General features: G+C 38.4%; 1 protein-coding gene across 1 annotated transcript in view; it reads right to left on the bottom strand.

The window, feature by feature from the left end:
* The window catches only part of LOC145995027 (uncharacterized), a 52,203-nt gene that overhangs the window by 5,516 nt on the left and 24,656 nt on the right, over window positions 1-22,031 (bottom strand). The window contains exons 3-7 of the mRNA XM_083131560.1: window positions 18,377-18,618; window positions 9,529-9,704; window positions 3,846-3,978; window positions 2,672-2,898; window positions 405-565 (exon numbers count right to left, since the gene is read on the bottom strand). Coding sequence (XP_082987686.1) covers window positions 405-565; window positions 2,672-2,898; window positions 3,846-3,978; window positions 9,529-9,704; window positions 18,377-18,618 — 939 coding nt within the window. The remainder of the gene's footprint in view (window positions 1-404; window positions 566-2,671; window positions 2,899-3,845; window positions 3,979-9,528; window positions 9,705-18,376; window positions 18,619-22,031) is intronic.

Here is a 22,031-nt window from a genome sequence, read left to right as displayed (position 1 = left end):
AATGGAATTATTAGGAGAAGGGCTGTAGCCATATTATGCCTCATTTTAGCTCATTCCAATTTAATGCTTCACCCACCGGTCATTTTATGTTGTTTACCTTGAAACAATATTGCAAAGTTAAAAATTGCTGGATACCTACATTGCATACTAAAGTTCGCAAAATCCCACGCGTCAATCACATATGGTAGATTCAAAACGTCGGACAGCACATTACGCTTACAGTTTTATATGATGTGATACAATTGTTACCGTTGTGCTTAGAATCTTTAAAGTAGAACTTTAGTAAAGCATTTTCTATCAAAACAATGTTATAATAAAAAGTGATTTGAATAACTCATCTTAACCCATAGACCTCTCATTTCCAAAATCGGTGCTGGATGATACTTAAATTTTCATAGACATACCTTGCTGATGAAATTCGCGATATAGCATCTCTGCTGTGCGCAGATATACAAGAAACTCTTGGATCAACCGTAGAACTTGTTATCTGTGATGGATCTATCTTTTGTTCGGAATTAGACCAGTCCATTTCAATTATTTCTTTTCTCCTTTCTCTCTCATATTCCTAAAAAAATCAGAAAACTTTATAATATATTGATTGAATTTTGTGCTGCAGAAATTAACATATATTCTGATTACTAGATGCTAGGCCATGAACTTAGGCGGGTGGCAGAAGTTCGCGGCAGGGGTGCTCACAGGGGAGATTCATGACGCGCCTGCGTCATGGGATTTTTTTGGGGGGACATACTTTTGTAGTTAAGGTATTCTACATACCTTGACACAAAAAAGGGGGATCGTTTCGTTTGATTGACTTGCCGTGTTTTTTCCCCTTATTTAGTCTTTTAATTTCAACTGCAATGAAAGGTTACCCATGTCACGAGCCTGTCGATTTTTGGCATCTCGGCCAGTGGTAAACAATGTCTGTTGTTTTAGTTGTTCAAATTCCGAGTCGGCTCGGAACTTCCGACATACGGACTTCAGTTTTAGTATTGAATGATTTCAGGCACGATTTGTTTCGCTTGTATGTGTTCCTGTGATACGACTGACTGGATAATTTTAAAATACTGTAAGTTTTCGTTGTCTAACGCTTATGTATTCCGAAAATTTATTACTTTTAAAATGAAATCAAATTATCGACATTCAAACAAAAATCAGTTAGTGTGTGTTTGTCCAAACTATATGTGTGTGTGTGTGTGTGGGGGGGGGGTTATGATGAACAATTCTTTTGGGGGGATTTTGATGAACGACTTTGGGGGGATGCGTCCACGACGTTGGGGGAGATGGGCACCTCTGGTTCGCGGTGTTGCCAAGTTGGAGCACAACACCGTGTGTTCGAAAGTTTAAGAGCAGCCCAAAGTGCAGATTTAGGACTCAATTTCTGGGACCTGTAACGAATTTTCAATTCACAGGATCACCAGTTCTGTATCGAATGGGACTCGAAAGTGCCCCAGATAGAGGTCGGTCTGACGCTCGAACTAGGCAACGCAGTCCTGTTGACGTTACCACACAGTGCGCAGGAACTAGCGACTTTTGTCCACCTCTCGCTTTGCTTTTTCCACATGTGGCACCAGCGCAATTCTGCCTAGCCGCCTATTTTCATGGCCGTGCGTTTAGTGGTGGATTTTTGCGTGTTTTTGTTCTTTTTACTTCAGAAAAATTCATGTGCTTTTAACGAATTAACTCGTTCACTTTATTTGAATTACTATAGTGAAGTTTTGTAGTGCATATAAATGCACATTTAAGATGGTAGTGAATATTTGAACCTCACGTGAATACAAGTGCATATACCGGAAGTAATTTTAATACAGTCGTCAGCTTGAAGTTTGCTTTTGCTTACGCTGTCTTTTTCGTCTTAGTGTCAAAAGCAACCACACCAATTAGTGGCGCATGAGTCACTTTCCAGGAGTGGCAGAAGCGACATTATTTGTTTATTAGCTTTGATATGGAATCTTCCTAAAGCTGTTTATGCAATATTTGTCTTGTATTTGTATGTGGGTATAAGGGAACATTTCCCTTGTCTGGTTACAAATGTTTAGCCTTCGTGGATGATATTAACGCAAAAGCTGGAATAATAGGAGTATTAAAAATAAATAAGACACTTTTCTTTTAACGAAAACTTATACGACAGGAATACTGACAATTTTGATCGACGGGTATGGAATTTGCCATCATACATTGCGTAATATTCTCTTTATATTGCTACATCTGAACAGTAATTTCCCAACAAATGTGAACGTCAAATATGATTCTTGAAAGTATTGTGACTGAAGCCCAGAATTTCGCAATTATTCTTTGGTTATTATAGGAAGTAAAATCAACGTACGTTTCTGAAAACGTTAATCAATAAATACTCTTAAAATAGTACTTTTCTTAATTTTTTTGTTCTAAAATACCTTTTTATCTGCTGTTATGCCTGATTCACCTTCTTAGGGATTTCCATGAGCAAAAACAAAAGTTTCTGGTGACGTTGATGCAAACAATGCAGTTTCGAGAGTGTACTGATAGCAGGGAGAGAGAGGTTGGGATTTGATTACGTATTAAACAGTCACCCACCCCTTCATGAAATATTTTGAGAAGGACAAGTATGTATAGCTCGCTCGTAGACGTCTACACAGACTTTCAATATATAATATATCTATTTTTTAAAAAAATTGGAGGTAAAAGTGGATACCTTATTGGTAAAGTAGACCTTGCGAATCAGCATGCTGATAATGAAAGGAAATTGCTTTTCCATGTTGAGTTCTGATGCCTTATTGTAACTCTTATACTTCATAGCAACATCATGAGATACACGGGTCATCAGAGTTAACAAATCTGTAGAAGTTCCCCCGCTCCGCAACTCATGGCAAAGACTCTGGATGAACAAACTCCTCTTTTCGTTTTGGGAAGATACACAATCTGAAATTAATAGAAAAAATGTGACAAAATATGTATTACCGAACATATATAAGTTTACCATAAATGTGAAACTATGTAAAATACTGAATTAACTTAAACTTAAAGCAGGTTGCTATTTAGTATATGAGAAAACAAACTTACATTGGCGTTCAAATAACAATTCAAAATTTTTTTTCAGTATAGTCATCTTCTATATATTTTTATATCCAATTCTCATTTTTAGTGCTTATTTGACATTTCAGCATCACTGTACATTTAAAGAGTTCGTCTAACCATTGCAATTTTTGTGCCGTTTATTTCGTCCACTTTTTTTTGTCAATATCTCCTCCTTTAATACCTATTTGCTGCTTCTTGATTGAGTAGACTCATGGAGACAGTTCATTGGACTCTTTTGGGGAGTTTTTAATATTTCGGTAAGATGTGTGGCTCTTATTAAGCGGGTTATTATGTCTTTTAAAATTCTGGAACACGGATCGTTCACGTTCTCGCGTGGTGTAATGAGGATTACTCATACAGAGGAAGAAAAATAGCACATTTCTACAAGAGATAAAAACTCGCCAAAAGAGTCCGTTGAACTCCTCCTATTAGTCTACTTTAGTGCAAATTCCTTCTGTTTGAGTGCCTATTTCTACTACTGTAGTGATTTTCTCCTACTTTAGTACATATATACTCAACTTTCGCTACAATTTGCGCTACTGTAGTGCGTATTCCCCGTATTTTAGATAATATTTTTATCTTTTAGTAGCTATTTCAGCCTTCTTTTAGTGCCAGTTTCCACTCATGTTTTGCCCATTTTATGTCCTCCAGTATGTATATTTTCCATTTTAACTCTTCGTCTTCTAGTGTATATTTTCTATATATTCGTATTTTTAGTGTTTTTAAGATCCTTATGTATCCACTATCAATAAACTGAACGTTTCGGTAAGCAACTTATGCGAAACTGTTACCTTCAGTGGTGTTGTAGACTATGAGGAAATCCGCGTGGCACGGAATGGTGCAGGTTGTTGTCGGAGAATATGTTTTTGTTCTCTGTGCATCTGCTGTCAGTGTGACGCCAACAGCCTCCTTCCCATGACATGCCTGAAAAGATAGATTGATTGATTGATTTGTTTTATTTTACTTCGTTTCTTGTGCCATGTTTGGCTAATTTGCGAGGATGGGGTTGAGTGATGATATGATGAAATTGATGACTGGACACTCACAAACATCCAATGGCCAGGCCAGGATTCGAAAACGGGACCCGTGGCGTCGTAGCGCAATATGCTAACCATTCCACCACAGGGGCCGGCATGCCTGAAAAGAAATGCATGTTTCAGTAACTACATTCTGGGAGATACTTGTTGAGAACTGAAGATAAAACTGGTTGCTCTAATGATCAGTATTATATTGCAAAAGCAATTAACTGGGTAGAAAAAATAAGAAGCGAATTGTGGGAAATATCTTCATGGAGAAATTATCACCAAAAATATAAGTGCTAACAATCAGAAAAAACATGGAAAAAAACCTGACTGCACTAAACTCACATTCGCCGAGTTCCTCCAATAAGGTGCACACTCAAGATGATCCACATATGTATATGTCGAAAAACGAAGTTATTTTATTATTATAAAGAAAAACATGGAGACAGGATTCCGAGAGAAATTTGTTTCAAGCGTGTCCTCCCGTTTCGCCTTATCCCATTTCGCCTTAATGCGTTTTCCCCAATACAAATTCAAATGATTTATGTGACACGAACTTTCTAAGGCGAAACGGGACATCCCATTTCGCCTTACACACAAAAAAATTCCCACCTGGGAATATTATGGACTTGAAGGGTAATTCATAATGGGAGCGCAGAGCTTGTGATGTTGCCTACCTTGGCTCCTCACTACGACCCCCAGGAGCACCGACCTCGGCCAATCTCCCTCCGTGCGGTTCTCAGTCGGACCAAGCGCCCTTCTAAGGACCACCAGCGTTATAGTGCAGGAGGCCTTAGAAAGAGCGTTTCGCGGGCTAACAGCAGATGTCGCTCGCACACTATTGCCGATACTCTCGTGTCGTCTGCTCCTCAGCCGAACAAACAGGCCGAGGTAGCAAGAGGCAGAGGTCACTCACCCTTCCAGAAGGGTGCAGCGAGCTAGCTGTGGCAACCGGGCTCGCTCATTCGCGGACCTGATTGGTTCTCGCAGGCACACCCCCATATTGTCGTCTGCTGCAAGCCCGCAAAACGATCTTTCTAAGGCCTCCTGCACTATAGGTTAGGTTAGGTTTTTGCCTTTGTTGAATTAATAAAATCAGAGCAGGACCTGACCCTTCATGTCGATATCTGCTGGGAAATGTTTTGTGCGTAAGGCGAAACAGGATAAGGCGAAAGGCGAAATGGGATGTCCCGTTTGCCCTTAGAAAGTTAGTGTCACATAAATCACGCGAAATTGTATTGGGGGGGGGGTGAAAACGCAGTAAAGCGAAACAGGCCGTAATCGTTTCAAGGGATTGAAGGTATCAGATCTTATTATTAAAAGACATAAATCGATATCCTTCAATTTTACTATTCTGATTCAAGTAAAAATTCATACATTTTATGTACTCTTTGTGCTAATTGCAATATTTTAATACTTTCTTTTCTCCGTAGGATATTATGGATCACTACAACTGCTACAGAACATGGCCCAGGACGTGGTGAGTAGAACAAAGTATTTCGAGTTAGCGTTCTATCATCTGAAATTATACATTTACACAGACAGTGATCATGAATTATAACTGGAAACAAATTACATACTGTATCTCTCCTATAATTTACACAATTTAAGATTGTAATGTTTTCAACTATAGTGACAGTATGCGTTTTACTTGCTCGTGAACATATTTATACTTTGTGTTTTTAGCCTTTGCTGTATTAATTGAAGCTAAAATGGCAAAATTGTTATCTAGCCCGTATTAATATAAAATATTATGTTAGCCTGCATCAGGCAACTGCTGCCGTCCACCTTGACGGAGTGATCAACGTACTGCCCTACGAAGCCGGAAGTTACAGATTGGAATCTCTGTGTAGGAATGTGTATGGCAACGTGTGAGGCGCTCAGGGGGAAAAAATATTCGACATGTTCTAACTTGGGTGACAGTGATGCGTTTTGTGAACAAAACGCCATCTTGAATAAAAAACGACGGCCAAATTATAAGATCACCGTACTTAGAGACTTTTGGTGTCCATTCCCCAAAAGACAACTCATCTTTTTGGAAACTAAGAAATTTCACAAAGGATCCCATTTTCTTAGCATGAAATCAATCACATTCTATTAACAAAACCCTAAATGCCTTAAAATCCATTGTGGGCTATAAAAACAGGGTTTAGAAACAACCCTCCCTCTTTTTGAAGACGACTTGCCCTTGTAAATCTTTTTTTCTCGAAACTAACAAAATTCACAAAGAACCTAAATTTTTCTAGCATAAAATCAGTCAGTTTCTATTAAACATACAGCAAAATGCGTTAAAATCCAATATGGGGTCAAAAGGGCGATTTCGAAGCTATTTTCTCTGTCAGATAACATAGGTACTAAAGACTGCAGTACTCTACAGAAACGGGATCATGCTAGAAAACAAGCATTGTTGAATGTTAGTTAAAGGTTAGAATTCTAATTCAACTTTCCGTTTCCAAGACATACTCGTAGATCGCAAAGCGAGGCTCTGTGCTGTGGTACGTGTCGCGGCCTTAAGGGGGAACTAAACACAATTTTTCAGTAACTTTCGATAACAGATGGCACCATCGATTGTCATGGCAACCGAGTGCCATGTTGCCAGATCTATGCATGAATCAAGGGTAGGCACTATTTGTCTAGGTCCTCCTCCGTGGCCGTGCTGTCTAAGGTGCTGTACTTTGGGCTCCGACTGCGGGATGGCATGGGTTCGAGTCCACTAGGGTTCAGTCTCTGGGTTCTCGGCCTGTGTATGGGGCTGGTGGCAACCCACCATCGTGACGAAATTTAGGAGCTACGAGTGAGTAGCGTAACCCGGTCGCGGATATCTCCTATAAAGGCTGGGGGTTCGACGTGTTGACCACACGTCACCCTATTACCGGTTGAAGAAATCCACACCTTTAGATAGGATTGTGGGAGGGTGACTAGTCGAGAGATAGGCCAAGCCCCTTCGAGGGCTGTCGCGCCATGTGTTATTATTATTATTATTATTGTTATTATGTTGTTTTACACCTTGAAAAATTGTGTAATTTTAAGCATTGTGTACAGTCACGAACACTTCTGGGTTGTAACGATCCTATTGAAAAAGCACTGAAGCAAGCCCTCGTTGTCTGACCACCAAGCGCCTTGTGAGTAGATAACCCAACCAACATTGCAATTCTGCGGGTTGTATACCAATCACGGGTATATATCTCTGTAAATTGAACAGTGATGCCAAAGAAAAATACGAGATCAAGATTGTGGGACGTAATGTCTCGTGTTCTCAACATGGAATAATACTCGGTCCACGTTACGTTCCTTCATTTAATGTTGTTTGGGAACGAACCTGACGAACTTAGTTTATATTTTCACTAATTGCATTACAGTAAAATTCTATATTTTACAATTATATTAATGCTTTGAACGAAAATAATACCTAGAACAACATCCACCACACGCTCACGCCACTCTCCTCACACAAATGTACTTGAAAACACACACACAAAGCTAGTTTTGACTTCCAATTGAATGTCCAAATAACAGTAATTGGAGAAGCAAGATGTGCGAAACGGGATTTTGAAGGGAAAGAATGCGCCTATTTTTGACATTCCTGGTTTCTATTAATATACAATGAAACAATTATGAGAGAAATTAAGATGCATCTTCTTCTTCATGTGCTGAGGAAGGAAACAGACTGACTTGAAAAAAGAAAGTGAAGTGTTATTGATAGAGTGTTGGTTATAGAACAGAGCTTTCATCAGCGAGACCTAGGTTCGATCCCCGCCAAGGGCAAACATTTTTATTCTTTTCCATCAGTGAAGAGGTATGTAATATTGTTTTCTAGTCAAACCACATAAAATACCTTTGCTTGCTTCAGTTCTGCATGCACAAGGTCATCTTCGACTGATAAGCAGATACCACGTGACTCCGGGGTCAACCGTCAGTACCGCAGAGAACCTTCGGTAACTTTGCAAGGTTCCTTCGCACCCCTGACAAGGCGCATGTTCCGTGTAGTCCCTGCACGTTTTGCATAACTGGGTAAACTAGCAGTAAGTTTGGACTCTTGTTGGATTTTTTTGAACCCAGAGAAAAGTAATTATGTGCAGAAAACCCATGTTTTCTGTGTATAGAATTTACGTATGTTTCGATTGTGTGCTGAAATGTTGCAGCAAACATAACTCCGTGACACACACCAACAATTTCATTAGCCAGCAAGCGTTACTCACGAAACTATGTGTTATTTACTTAAATACCTTCAATCATAACAAAATTATAATGATAACAGGTTCTAGTGAATAAAACAATCTTTTATATCGGAAACGGGACGGCGTCCCCCTAGTCTGGCTGCAGATCTCCAAGCCCCCTTGGTGGCTCGCGTGGGAGGAAGGCCTGCAGTCGGTAGGTAAGCCTTGGCCCAATATTGGGCTGTTGCGCTATAGGATTATTATTTTATATCGGAATTTTTTTTCCTTACCGAATCTATATTAGTTGTACGGTTATCCAACAAAGAAATTTGGACCTATGCTTTAGCATGGCTCTAGAACCCCCTTAACGGTAGCCGTGATACCTGACCTTCGATATCCTGTTCCGTTGATGAATATGTAAAAACATTTCTGTATTATTGCTCGAAATGGAAGCCGGCGGAATGCTTGACCGAGTTAAATGATAGGTGGAGGGATTCTTGTATGAATCAACATTTAAATGATGAAGTAGGTGGGGTATGTGTATGTAAATTATGCCAACTGGAGGATGCTTTATGAAATTTTCCTTAACTGGAGGGATAGCATCCCCCGTGCACTCCCCACATCAACAACTGATCTACATCCGTATTGGAGACGTCTTAATAGATTAACTAGAGCATAAATTCTCTCAATTGGTGTGTAGTTGTAATTTGCACGTTATCAGATGTTTTTGACATGAGACAAATTTGCGAGCATTTCCAACCATTTGGAAATTCGTATACTTTTATTACAGGAGTTGTGTGCATGGACATAGTTTCCACACACACACACGCATGTACGAACCAGATGCTCTGTTGATTGTAAACTAAACAGTTTTTGTGTATCATTTTTGTCGATTTGGACATTCTTGGGAGTAATAGCCTCTGGATTGAGGCTTTAATTAACATAATCCGTTAAAACGCTTTTTGTAGCGTTTCCAAGTAAAATAAACAATATGTAAATAGCACACGAGGTTTTATAATTTAAATTTGTAGTTTGAATATCTCATGTTTTCATGTTGTAAGCAACCAAAAGTTGTAGTTGCATTACTTTTGAGATACATGTTACTTGGAAAAAGATTGAAAAATTATTTTATGAACTTTCTGTAGTAAAAACACATACATATTATGGAAACTATTACTGTAATGTTATAGTATAGAAGGGATTGCACAATTATTCTCCTACGATATAAGATTGCTATACCTTTATATAATTGTACAAGTGCTTATTTTGAAGCTTACATGAGATTGAGATCTTACCTGTATGAAGAAAATTTTTGGTTTCCCAGCAAGCGACGGGCACCTGTGTGCTGTGAAAGGTTCCAGAAGGTATCGAACACGATAATCGCTGTCTCGTGCTAAAAGCCACTCTTCGTCGCCACGGGTGAAAACTGCAACCACTAGGCAGTCGGCATCCGTATGGTCTTCATGCTCGACTGCAAAGACATAAGCATTGATACTTATCTTACGTGACTCCCGTACTTGCATTTTTTGTGTATATATATATATATATATATATATATATATATATATATATATATATATATATATATATATATATATATATATATATATATATATTTGGTTTTAGATTTTCAGTTGTGCACCAGTTACATTTGTTTTACAATTTCATGATTTTACAATTTCATAATTTTACAATGTCGTCATTTTATAACACAATATTTTCTCTTCTAATATAGTTGGTAAAAATATATATATTATTTTCTTAGTCGGATTCCTCAAAAGTGTTGACAAGGCATATGCCACATTATATCCTGCTTGTTTTGGTTCTTTTAAGAAACAATCACGTGTAGTTTTGTTGAGAAGACATTCAAATATAACATGATCAGATGTTCCTTCAGTTGCACCACACTGACAGATTGGTGATTGCACAATTTTCCCAGTGTACAAGTCTTCAGGAGCAAGGGTGTAATTTAACCAATATCTAATAAGCGTTGTTAAAGAATTTCTTGAAAGATTAATATATTGATACCATGGTTCTTTGGGTATATGTGGTTGAATTAAATAGTACTTTTACCCATGAGTGTTCCCAGTAAATGTCCATAGTTTCTGCCAACTTTCCATCAATTCTGTTTTTGCATGTGACTCTAGCGCTTTTGCAGAAAATTTAATCCGAAGCGTTCGGTTACTCGCATATTGAATAAAATGTTTGGACATAAAAGGGATGAGGAGGCTGGTGAGTGGAGAATGTTACATAATGTAGAACTGCACAATTTGTATTCCTGTCCAGATATTATTAGAATATTTAAATGAAGAAGACTTTGGTGGGCAGGCCATGTGACACGAATGGGAGAGAAAAGAAGAGTTTACGGGATTCTTGTTCGGAAACCTGATGGTAAGAGACCTGTAGGAAGGCCAAGACGAAGATAGAGGGATAACGTTGAGATGGACCACAAGGAAATCTGCAAGGATTGGAAAAAGTGGAGTGATCTTGCCCAGGATAGCAGTTGGAAGGCTTGCGTTGCTGCAGCCATAAACCTTCGGGTTTAAGAAGGTTAGTTAGCTTTGTGACCGAGTGTATTGGATGTTCGTCCCACTATTTCACCATGAGGATTCGGCCTGGGCATGAGGTGTCTTTATATTTATTTCAAGTTTAGTTTCATCGTATCTATGATTTATATTCGCCGTCGAAAGTAAACTAATGTGGTAGGAAACCTCATTTAATTTTAAGTAAGGAAAATCAGAGTATGCTTTCTGCATGATGTATCCCACTTTGCGATGATGTTTCTTTTTTGTTTTATTTCACTTTCGTATATTGAACATGGAAAAAATACATGAAATATTTTATGTTCCTAATAAACCACCACCCCAAACACACACACCGTACAAATTCAATCTTTGTAGAGAACTTATTGGTGAATAACGTTCCTTATCTTTTGTTCACTGAAACCTCGTTTCGTGGGTTCCTTGAAAATCTCCATTTGCATAAACATATACACAAAAATAACAAGACTGGAGTGTTTTTCTTAACGATGACTTTTCCAAGATAAATCAAAGTATGTTTACATATGCTTGAGAAACTGTCATAATTAAAATCATAATTTTATTATTCAGAATATAGATATTCCAGGGTCTGATTGGGTCGTTGATTTGGCGTATTTTACTTCGCTTTTCTGCCACTTTTGGCTAATCGTGAAGATGAGCTATTATGTATGTCTTTGTCTATACTTATGTAATGAATACAATTGGTGAATGAATTAATTATGACATCTATTGTAATTGTATTGTTATTTTGTAATTAATACTCATTCTATTATTATTATTATCATCATCGTTATGTTCCCCTTCTGTCATTGGAGGATATACCTCTGTTGATGGTAATAATAAATAAATGAGAATACGTTTCTATGTGATCAAACTGATGAAGGACCACTCACAATAAACACCCATACCGGGATAAGAACCCGGGAACCCTGGCGCTGTGCTAACCACTCGGCTACGGAGATTGGCGTCCCCCAGGTGATAAATACCCATGAAAGATATCATGGTTGCACAGTAAGCACAATCCAAACTTGTTTACTTTTTTCTGTTCAAATAAGATACTAAAGCATAGCTAAGGTGAAGTCAATGGAATTTCCCTTTGCTCTGAAGTTATCCGTACACAAGCACATAATCGCGTGCGCACCCGTTGCTTGTCGTATTTAATTTGTTTGCAACACAGAGAGAATTCATAAGTTATGTCCAAAGGTATTCAGGCTCCATGGGAAAGCCTTTACTTAATACTTAATATTCATAAGAAATTTTGGGTTTGTCCTATTTCCTTTTTCCGTCAAAAAAGAAAATGTGAGTGGCAACCGTGAATCTGTGTACCTCTGCAGAGTAGTTATGCTCGTACTTGTACAGTTCTGTTCAGAGAATCTGGCACATTCGTTTGAGTTGAAGATCAGCTTCGGAGCCGATCGAGTGTGGCAGTACAGCCGTAATAAAGGTTCGGGAAAACAGCACTCTGCAATGTTGCTTACCACGAAAGCTTTTCACCGGATGCAGGGAATTTTCTGACTTGCCGAGTGAAAAGAAACAGTTACAGAAAAGCTTTGCATTTTCATTATTAATGCAATGCAGTGTCCAATTTGAAAAGAAAAAAAAAATCAGGAAAATATGTTCGAGATAATCAGTATGCCATAACTAATAAAAAAATAATAAAAAAGAACTGCTTCAATCCCTTCGCTTGCGAAAAGTTGATGTTCATTTGAAAGCAGAGGGGAGTGGATGGTGGTTCCGTTACCTCTTTCCCTAGATTAACCTAACAGCAAAGTCGACGTTCAGCAAGAGGACCCGGGTTCGAATTCCGACCTGAGCGTGGGTGTTCTTTGCGAGTGTCCCTTCATCAATTTTCCCATATCATCATTTATCTTCTTCGTCTCGATTAACTAAAAGTGGAAGGAAAGTGAAGTTAACAAAAAATAAATCGAATTGACGTTCTAGATGCGGACGGGAGAAAAAAACAATCCAAGGCAATAAGAATATCTATCACGGATCAAATGATGTGACTTCAGGATCACTTTCGTTACTTTCTCCTACATATCCAAACTGCTTTTCTAGCTTGTAATTTGAACACGAAAGTAGGATAAAAAAGCTCCCAAAATCAATACAGGCTGGATGAATGTCTTCATATTTTCCTGAGAAGTCACTGTTCTTCTTCAAATAGTTAGGGGTTGGAAACACTAACCTTGCACAAAAGCACGTCTTCGAATGTCTTCGATCGTCTTCATTAATATACACACACAACATTAACTTATAGTCTGTGAGCAATGTGTGCACAGCTTAGAGACGCTATACCATGAAGCGCATTGAATTCAAATTAATGTAATTAGAGAGAAGGGACATTGAAGGTTTGGAGACGGACAGGTAAGAGTGCAATCTTCAGGAGAAATCTCCCTAATAGCATGCTTTCTCGCACAGCGGCTTGTGTCCATGTCGGTAAAACGACAGCTGAAATCCTAGGTTCGATTCTCCGTCTGGTTAAAGTTTTTGTTTTCCTTTTTCTGCCAAATGGGTACCACGAAAAGTATTTCACCGAGTCACAGCTTTATATTTTGTTGTAGTTATTGTGGCAAGGAGAAAATAATTATTGAAAGGACTATGCGTGTGGCATCATTTTTATTTGGAACGAATTTTTCTCTATTGCGTTTCTACTGAAAGTCTTTGTATATAACAACCACTTCCCATCGTAAGGTCAAACGTTATTCTTCTGTGAAAGAAAAATCACAGAATTTGAGTTCGAAACTTTGGGTTAAATCGATAAGTGAATATTAATGTTTTCCGTCATTCATTTGCCACTTCCCTCGTTTCACCCCACCCCTTCACACACACACACACACACACACACTGACAGACTGGTTGCACGATGGATTTTATATCAGTAATTTCGGGATGGAAGGTGAGATATGTTGGTGAAAATTGTAAAAGAGGATTTTTTATGTCTGGTTGAAGGTGTTATTATTATAAATATTCGAAATTTACTTTAAATTGACCGAAATGATAGTCATTTTGCGTTTGCTTGAAGAACAGGTTAAAATGTCTTCTTGTTTGAGAAATCGATAATTAAATTTTAAAAATGATAGAATTGTGAGTTTTACAGTGTTTTGTTTGTATTCTCTAATGAGATTTTCTGTACTACATTTAGTATTATGAGACAAGAAAGCAAGTTTCATTGAGATGTAGCAGAATTTACCGCATATATAGTAGCTAAATGCTCACAATAGAAAATTTCGTACGCATGCACAAGACTGTAATTCGAGGTTTCACCGCTATTGAGGGAAATACACCAACCTACCCGTGTTGAAAATTATGCATTTATTGCTACCAAGTTGGATCTCATCTCAATATGTATACTTTGGTGCTGTGTGCTGTTGTCTGCAACAGAGATTAGAATATTGGATAAACTTTATTTCTTAACTCCATTTTAAATATTAGGCTATAAGGGAAAGAGACTTGGGACAACCCAATCAGGAAAGTAAAATTTTTACACAATGATGGAAACGCTTAAATAATATTTTTCTTAATGATGCAGTCGCAATTTAGTTGTCACTACTTTCAAAATGCGACTGCAATTTTGAGTTTGGCGCCTATCTGAACTCATCAAGTTTGCAATATTTGGTGAGCATTTAATTCAGACCATTAAAGCCATGATATAAATTTGCATACTTTCTTGCCTCCTTTCTATGCAGCAACATGGGCTATTTAACTTTTTCATTATTGAACTATGTTTTTCATGAATCATGAATTTATTTAGAGAATCAATTTTATACTTCCCTAGCTTAACCGTGCCTACAAACATTATATAATCAAAGGCCTCCCCGATGGCATAGTGGTAAAGTCGTCACCTTGCAATCGGTTGGTCCGGGTTCGATACCCAGTGAAGGAATGCGGATACACCTCAAACTGTAGGCCTAGCCCCGATTAAACTGTCTTTGCATGAGCGGGCTTAAATCAAAAGTCAAGCTCATGATGAAACAACTATAAAAAATATCAGCCTAGATCTGTATTGAAGATTCTAACTTTGTAACATCTAGTGACTTAAACTCTCCAACAGTGAAGTGTGACATGCCGACAGATTTGCGAGACATTATGCAGGCAAAAAAAGTTTGCCAGAAGCATGTCACTTTGCAAATTAAATATTTTTTTTAAAAAATAGTCATTATTTTGTTCTTTTTTGTGTATTTTCCTCTAAAAACGAAAAATACAGGTTTCTTTTTGGCACTACTTTTTGCGATCTGAATGTTTGCTATTGAATTGAAAGTTGGTGGCTTTCGGAATTATGATATGCATTAATCATATTCGTAAATGCCAGATTGAGCCGAAATAATTTAGTCTAATTTCGAAACATGTCACATATAACTTTTCACCTTGAAAAAAAATAAGAAAAATATTGGTCTCGCCAGGGTTCGAACTCATGTCATGAAGTTTGAGACTTCTAATTTAAGGAGTAAAACAAGACGTGTCAGCCCCACGACGCATGCGCTCTATGCACTCATTGTGTGCGAAGGTTTCTGCATGGAACCTCACTCTTGCTTCCTGGTGAGTGGTGAGGAGCCAGGGGCGAGGGAAAAACGTGATTCCTTATCTTTGACTAGCGCTTTTACAATAACATAATTTGTTGGCTGATTTACTTTCATTTATTTTACTTCGATTTTCTGTTACTTTCGGCTAATCGAGAAGATGAGGATGAATGGTGATAAGTTGAATGATTCAATCACAAACAGAAATGTTAGTCCGGAAGGGGAGCTAGGGTGGCGTGCCTCCGCTTGTATGTAAACACAAAATATAGGACGCAAGGAAAATTGGGTTGGAAATAAAAAAAATGGAGAAGATTAGAAAAATTGTAAATTTATTCTTATTGGAGGAAGGAGTGGCTACCAAATGTAAGAGGGATGTGAAAATGCATCATGAAAAATATGACAAATATGCTTAAAATAATTCATATATCTAATTATCAATAAAATAAATTTACGTTTGTTTTCTAAACATAGCATCAATGCTTTTCGTCGAATAATAGTAGTTGAATTTGTATTTATTTTTAATAAAAACAACAAGCAAAACAAAGAACACCCACGCTCAGGTCGGAATTCGAACCTGGGTCCTCTTGGTGAAAGCCGACTTTGCTGTTACTTTATTCTAGGGAAAGAGGTAATGGAACCACCATCCACTCCCCTCTGCTTTCAAATGAACGCAAGCGAACGGATTGAGGCATTTTTTTTTTTATTAGTTATGGTATACTGATTATCTCGAACACATTTTCCTGAATTTTTTTCGCCATTCTCTTTTCAAATTGGACACTGCATTGCATTAATAATTCTAATGCAAAGATTTCCTGTAACCGTTTCTTTTCACTCGGCAAGTCAGAAAATTCCCTGCATCCGGTGTAAAACTTTCGTGGTAAGCAACACTGCAGAGTGCTGTTTTCCAGAACCTTTACTTCGGCTGTACTTCCACACTCAATCGGCTCCGAATCTAATCTTTAACTCAAACGAGTGTGCCAGATTATCTGAACAGAACTGTACGTAGTCCAGTCCCTGGCCATAAGACCCGCAGAAATTTTGAGGTGGACGAGTTTTCTCTTTTGATTCTATTAGGGCATGCCTAAAAAAAGGAAAAAAATGTTGGTTAGACATCTGGCATACCGGACCCAGATGAAAATTCCTCTTGAAAAATCTGATAACCGAACTCTAAATCTGGATATGGACAGTATTTTATGCTCAAAACCTCCGTGACGGCCATCTAGGATTCCCGACGCCATATACCTTCTTTGACACATTGTTCAGCAAAACACCTAGTATTATACTTATGATTGCATGCCTCAAAATGAAGGCATCCTCCATACACATGTCTTCCCTTCATTCAAAAACCCAACGAACCTACGACTGGTCAAAATGACTTCTGAAGGAGATAAGGAGACATGGTCGATTTTCTTTGTCAATGTCTTCAGAGGCAGCCAACTTTGATGTATAACGTCACACAGGCCATGCACCACAATAGTAGGCATCAACAAAGTTGCACAGGCAGTATTTTTAGTCTCTTTATATGCCGGAATGTCAAGTAAAGTGTAAAATATTGTTAGAATCCTTGCAGAAAAGGGCAGGAAATTCTTTCACTGGATATATCTCCATAACAGTGCAAGATATGAAAAAATAAGAATATTTTTTGTTCCGTTTGCAATTCTGAACAAAATATGTCTCTATGCAAAATTGTCAAAAACCAATTTTAAAAGAGTTATGATCGATTTCTATTGTTGGTGCGTGTATAAGCGGCCATCTTGAATTTATAGGCCCCTAGAAAACTTGGCACCTGTATGCCAGATGTCTACCCAAGTTTTTTTCCTTTCTTTAGGCATGCCCTAACAGGATCAAAAGAAAAAATCGTCCACGTTAAAATTTCTGCGGGTCTTATGGCCAGGGACTGGATTATACAATGCCTTTTGCAGCCTAGGTTGCTGCGGAAAGAAAGAAAGAAAGCATCTGCCGGCATTTAGACCCACAGCTGTACTTTGACATTGGCACTGGACGCGTCAGTGCTTCAGTATCCAGGTGGCTGGTGTCCAGTTTGCACGTGTTTGTGAAGCGATAAGGTGTTAACAAATGTTTTAATTTTTTTTGTTTTAGATTACGTATTACTGGCGAGCGCTTTTAGCAGTCTAATAATGCCAGGATATCCGTACAATTCCGGTAGAGAAGTTAGAATGCGTATTGCAGCAGAATTCCCAAATGAACCTCTTTTACACAAAGAGAGTGTTCGGATACTTGTGAACAAATTTTGGGAATCAGGGTCTCTTCCTGATTTAAAAAAAGCGAATGGTAAAGCGGCTTGTGCTTACTGAGGAGAAAGTAGACGATTTTGGAGCACGATTGGAACATACTCGTCAAAAATCCCTCCGGCGCCTTACACAAGAAACATACATTTTCATGACGTCTTCGTGGCGAGCTCCAAAGTTTTAAACCTGAAGCCATACATTAGAAGAATTGATAGGAAATATCAGGAGGAGAAGTTGAAGCAATTTCGGAAGATGAACTGATACGTGTTAGTGAAAATTTCCTATAAATAGTCCGTAAATGTGTGGATTCAGGAGGACATCATTTCGACATCTCTTAAAACAAGGTACGTTCTCAATTTAATTGTAACTGTCAATGTAATTGTACGACATTATTTCATTACATAGCTAGCGACTCCAGTTAGGCGGACACATAGGCTGCGAAAGGCACTGCACTATATCTAGGCTATGCAGGAGAGAATATCCCATTTATTCAACGACTCATAGCTGCGAAACGAAGCCCCAACGATCAAAAAGTTATCAAAACAGCTGATCGCCTTGACTTTAGCGCAAACTGCGGTAATTTCAAGATTTCGGGGGAGCCTATATTAAACCATTAAGGCGGAATATTTTACCTCTCTTTAATAAATACAGAGGTAAAGTTTAACTGTAGAAGCATTATAAAGAGAGGTACAATTTGTTATATTAAATGGATTATATTAAATTATAATTAGAAACATTTTCACGAAAATTTCTTCCTCAAAACTCTAGTTTGTATAAATCGGTCAAATTAGATATTAGTTTTGAAACGCATGCAAAAAATATTTCGACGGATCTTACCTTCGCGTATTGTATGTTGCAGTTTGCTATACGTATAATCATTGTGAACGGTCACATGGAATCCAAGTCTCGATAATTCCGAACAGAGTTCACTTACATCGACTGAAGTACTTCTATCTTCTATCAGGTCCGCATCGAAACGCTCATTGTTGAAAATGACTGCTTTTCCTCTTCGAGGATGGTTCATGTCGTAATCATCGGCGTCTTTGTCTAGTCTTAGAGTGGCAACAATAGGTGGTTGTCTGCAGAAGTATACAAAGAGAGTCATTTTTATGCTGCGTATATGCAATGTGTCCATGTGCTATGTGCCTTCAAGATTGATTATTTAATTTTGTTTTTAAGTACACTTTATGCACATAAAGGCTAATTGGAACTGGACCTACAGTTTAAGGTGGGATCCGGACCACTATGTGCCTCCACCGGGTATGGAAGCACGGACCCCTTGATTACAATGCAACAACTATTACAATAACAAGTATATAAACTCCCGGATGGCGCAGTGGTAGCAATCTTTAATTTAAATTATTTAATTATGAATTAGTGGCAGAAAAAAATAGTCTACAACTATAAATGGACTTACTGAACTGTTGAAGTTGGTCTCTTAAAAGGACAAGGTCCAGAGGGGAAAGTACCACCACTTCGTTTTTTGTCGATGCAGAGTATAGCCTATAAACGTACAGTGGAATCCATGAGTATTACCTTGTAAATTGTCCATTACCACTTTATTTACCCAATAAGGGCTTCAAGAATTAAAGGAAAACTCAAAACAAGCTGTTGACACTTCTGCACCAGCATATATAAAAATATATCGCTTAAAAATACATAGAATGCAAGAGAAAAATAATGAAAATAGTCATGGACAATTTGCACGGTAATACTCATGGATCGCACTGTACAATATTTGTGGAAGCTATTATGGGAAGACAGCGCAACTGCTTCCCTCAAATTTATGAAAAAATAGAAACATTTTATCGAAAGACTATTGTGTTTCTACAAAAAAAAAAAGAAATTCATAACTAAAATATTATTTCACAAAAATCATATTTGTGTATGTACTCGTATGTCAAACGTGAGGCGTCAAATTACCAATATTTTGATTACACCATCTGCCATAAAAGTACATATTTTGATTTTTAATTTTCACAGCAACACATACTTCAAAACACTGTTATGGAAATCAATTTACAAAGGCGATGAAATATAGGTGGGATCAGGGGCGTAACATACAGGCCCGCTGCGTGGCGTGCCCGTAGTGTACGAGGGCCGGAAATAGAATACTAGGTATTCTCGTATTTCTCATGTTCAACATTTATGCAAATTTTCACGATAACTTGCGCCAACATTTTATCAATTTAATCTTCCTTTGAATAAAATACACTTTTTTGATGTGTTTTTTTTAAAAAATAGAACCTCGAATACTTCATCTAAATGCTCTACCTCACTCACATGAAATAGCTATTTCTATGCGGATAATTTGATGATACATTTTCTTTTCCCCTTGATGTTTTTGCTCTGTCTCTCTCCGTTTTCGAGATATTTGACATTTACACGTTTCAGGACACAGACTATTCTTGCTTGTGAAGAACTTGAAGCTTCGCGAAACAAGCCGAGTCCCGCTGCTGGTATGTTTTCGAATTGTTGCTGTTAGATCATAGGGGATCGATTCTTAGTGTAGAATCACTTCGAAAAAAATACCTCCGCACGTTTCAAAAATCTGGTTCTCTCGTGGGTTGATTTCGGGGCAGGACTGTAGCTGCGACGAGGACATGTGACTAGTACAAATATCTGCAACTGTAAGCAATCAAATTCTTTGCCTAATAAATAAATAAATGGCCCTTCGTCTTGAACCTTGGACGGCTGAACAGGAAACTTCGGGCACTCTGGCCGTGGAAGCAGCGGGTGCTCTGATTGGCTGGAAAATGTTGGATGATGGTTGATTGACAATTATGCATAGGACGAATAAATTTGAGGCAGCTTTTTGTTTTTTTTTTGCCAAATATGGAAGGCACGAGTAAAGCGCCATTTGCAGAATTTCTTCAGAACTTTGGAATTTCAAGAAAAGAGGCGAAAATCAGCTCAAAATAGCATTGTTTAGTAAATAAACATTTACAGGGTGGGTACTCACAGGGAATTACTTGAATTGCGGAAATTATGCGTGCATTCAAAGTGAATTTTTATCTGTAGACGTGAAAAATTGCAACTTCTATTAATCCAAATCCCATTGTACATATTTATATAAGCTCTGAGGCATTTTTTTCACAGTTTAGCTTTTATTTGTATGGAGGAAGGAAAAGAAAGCTGCGTTTACTTTGTAAGTGTCCTTTGCAGAACAGTTTATTGGACAAACTGAAGAATATCGCAAGATAAGATATCTTGAAGTTGATTAGGTAAATTTTAGTTTGATATCCTTACAATTAACAATTTTTTGTAGATTGGTATAACCTGTAACATTTTTCGAGCCTGAATATGTGAATTGGTAAATGTAAACTTCACACCTTAAATTAAACATTTGAAATATATGCTGTATGTGTCGCTTAAATTAATTGAATTAGAATTTTTGGATAGGATTGAAATCACGCAGATCCTTTATATTGTTAATATTTGGTTGGTGCGAGTGGGAAACTCACATCAACAACACAACACCGGGATTGACTGAGGTCACGGGTCTAACGTCATAAACTCTGTATACGTCCAGCAAACAGGCTGGAGCACCCAGACAGTCAGAAGGCAGTGTGTTGCTGAACAGGGTCGTCTGAAAGTGCACCATGGATAACACACAATTGCGATTGATTTGTCTTTACGAATTCAAACTGTGTTCCGGTGACACAGCATTGCAAAATGAACCCCGTGGCCATCGACCAACATCATATTCGGATGAGCTCCTTAGGAACGCCGTGGAAGCGGACCCTCGGAAAAGTGTTCGTGCCATTGCCCACGAGTTAGGCATACACCATACCACTGTCGTTTGGCGGCTCCGTTCGATCGGTAAAGTGAAAAAGTTGGACTCATGGGTACCACATGATTTGACACCGGTCAACAAGACTCGCCGACTGGAGGTGTGCAGTTCTCTGAGTGTAAGGAATAACTGGGATGGTTTCCTGCATCGGATTGTCACTTCAGATGAAAAATGGATCTGCTATGACAATCGTAAATGATCAGGACAATGGTTGGATCGTGATCAACGTCCAGAGCGGTTTCCGAAACCACCTCTCCACCCACGGAAGGTGTTGTTGCTGGTATGGTGGTCTATGGTGGGTGTGATCCATCATGTCTTTCTCAGGCGAAGTGAAACCATCAATGCAGATCGTTACAGTGTGAACTCCATGAAATGCACCGCAAACTTCTCCGCAAGCATCCAGCAATGGTCCACAGACATGGTGTCCTCATGTTGCACGACAATGCTCGCCCACATGTCGCGCAAAGGACGGTGCAGGCTCTCCATGAGTTGCAATATGAAACCCTCCCTCATCCAGCATATTCTCCCGACCTCTCTCCTACTGACTACCATCTCTTCCGGCATCTCGATCACTTCCTGACAGGGAAGACCTTCACTGATGATCGGGCGGTGCAACATGCCGTTGAGGAGTTATTTGCGTCGCAGACTCCAGACTTCTCTCGCCATGGAATCCAATTGTTGGCTGAGCGATGACAAAAG

This window comes from Lepisma saccharinum, chromosome 11 (genome assembly GCF_977018435.1).
Source record: "Lepisma saccharinum chromosome 11, izLepSacc3.1, whole genome shotgun sequence".
In the NCBI taxonomy this organism is placed as follows: Eukaryota; Metazoa; Arthropoda; class Insecta; order Zygentoma; family Lepismatidae; genus Lepisma; species Lepisma saccharinum.
The sequence above is the reverse complement of the archived record's forward strand: the minus strand, read 5'-3'. Positions and strand labels throughout refer to the sequence as shown.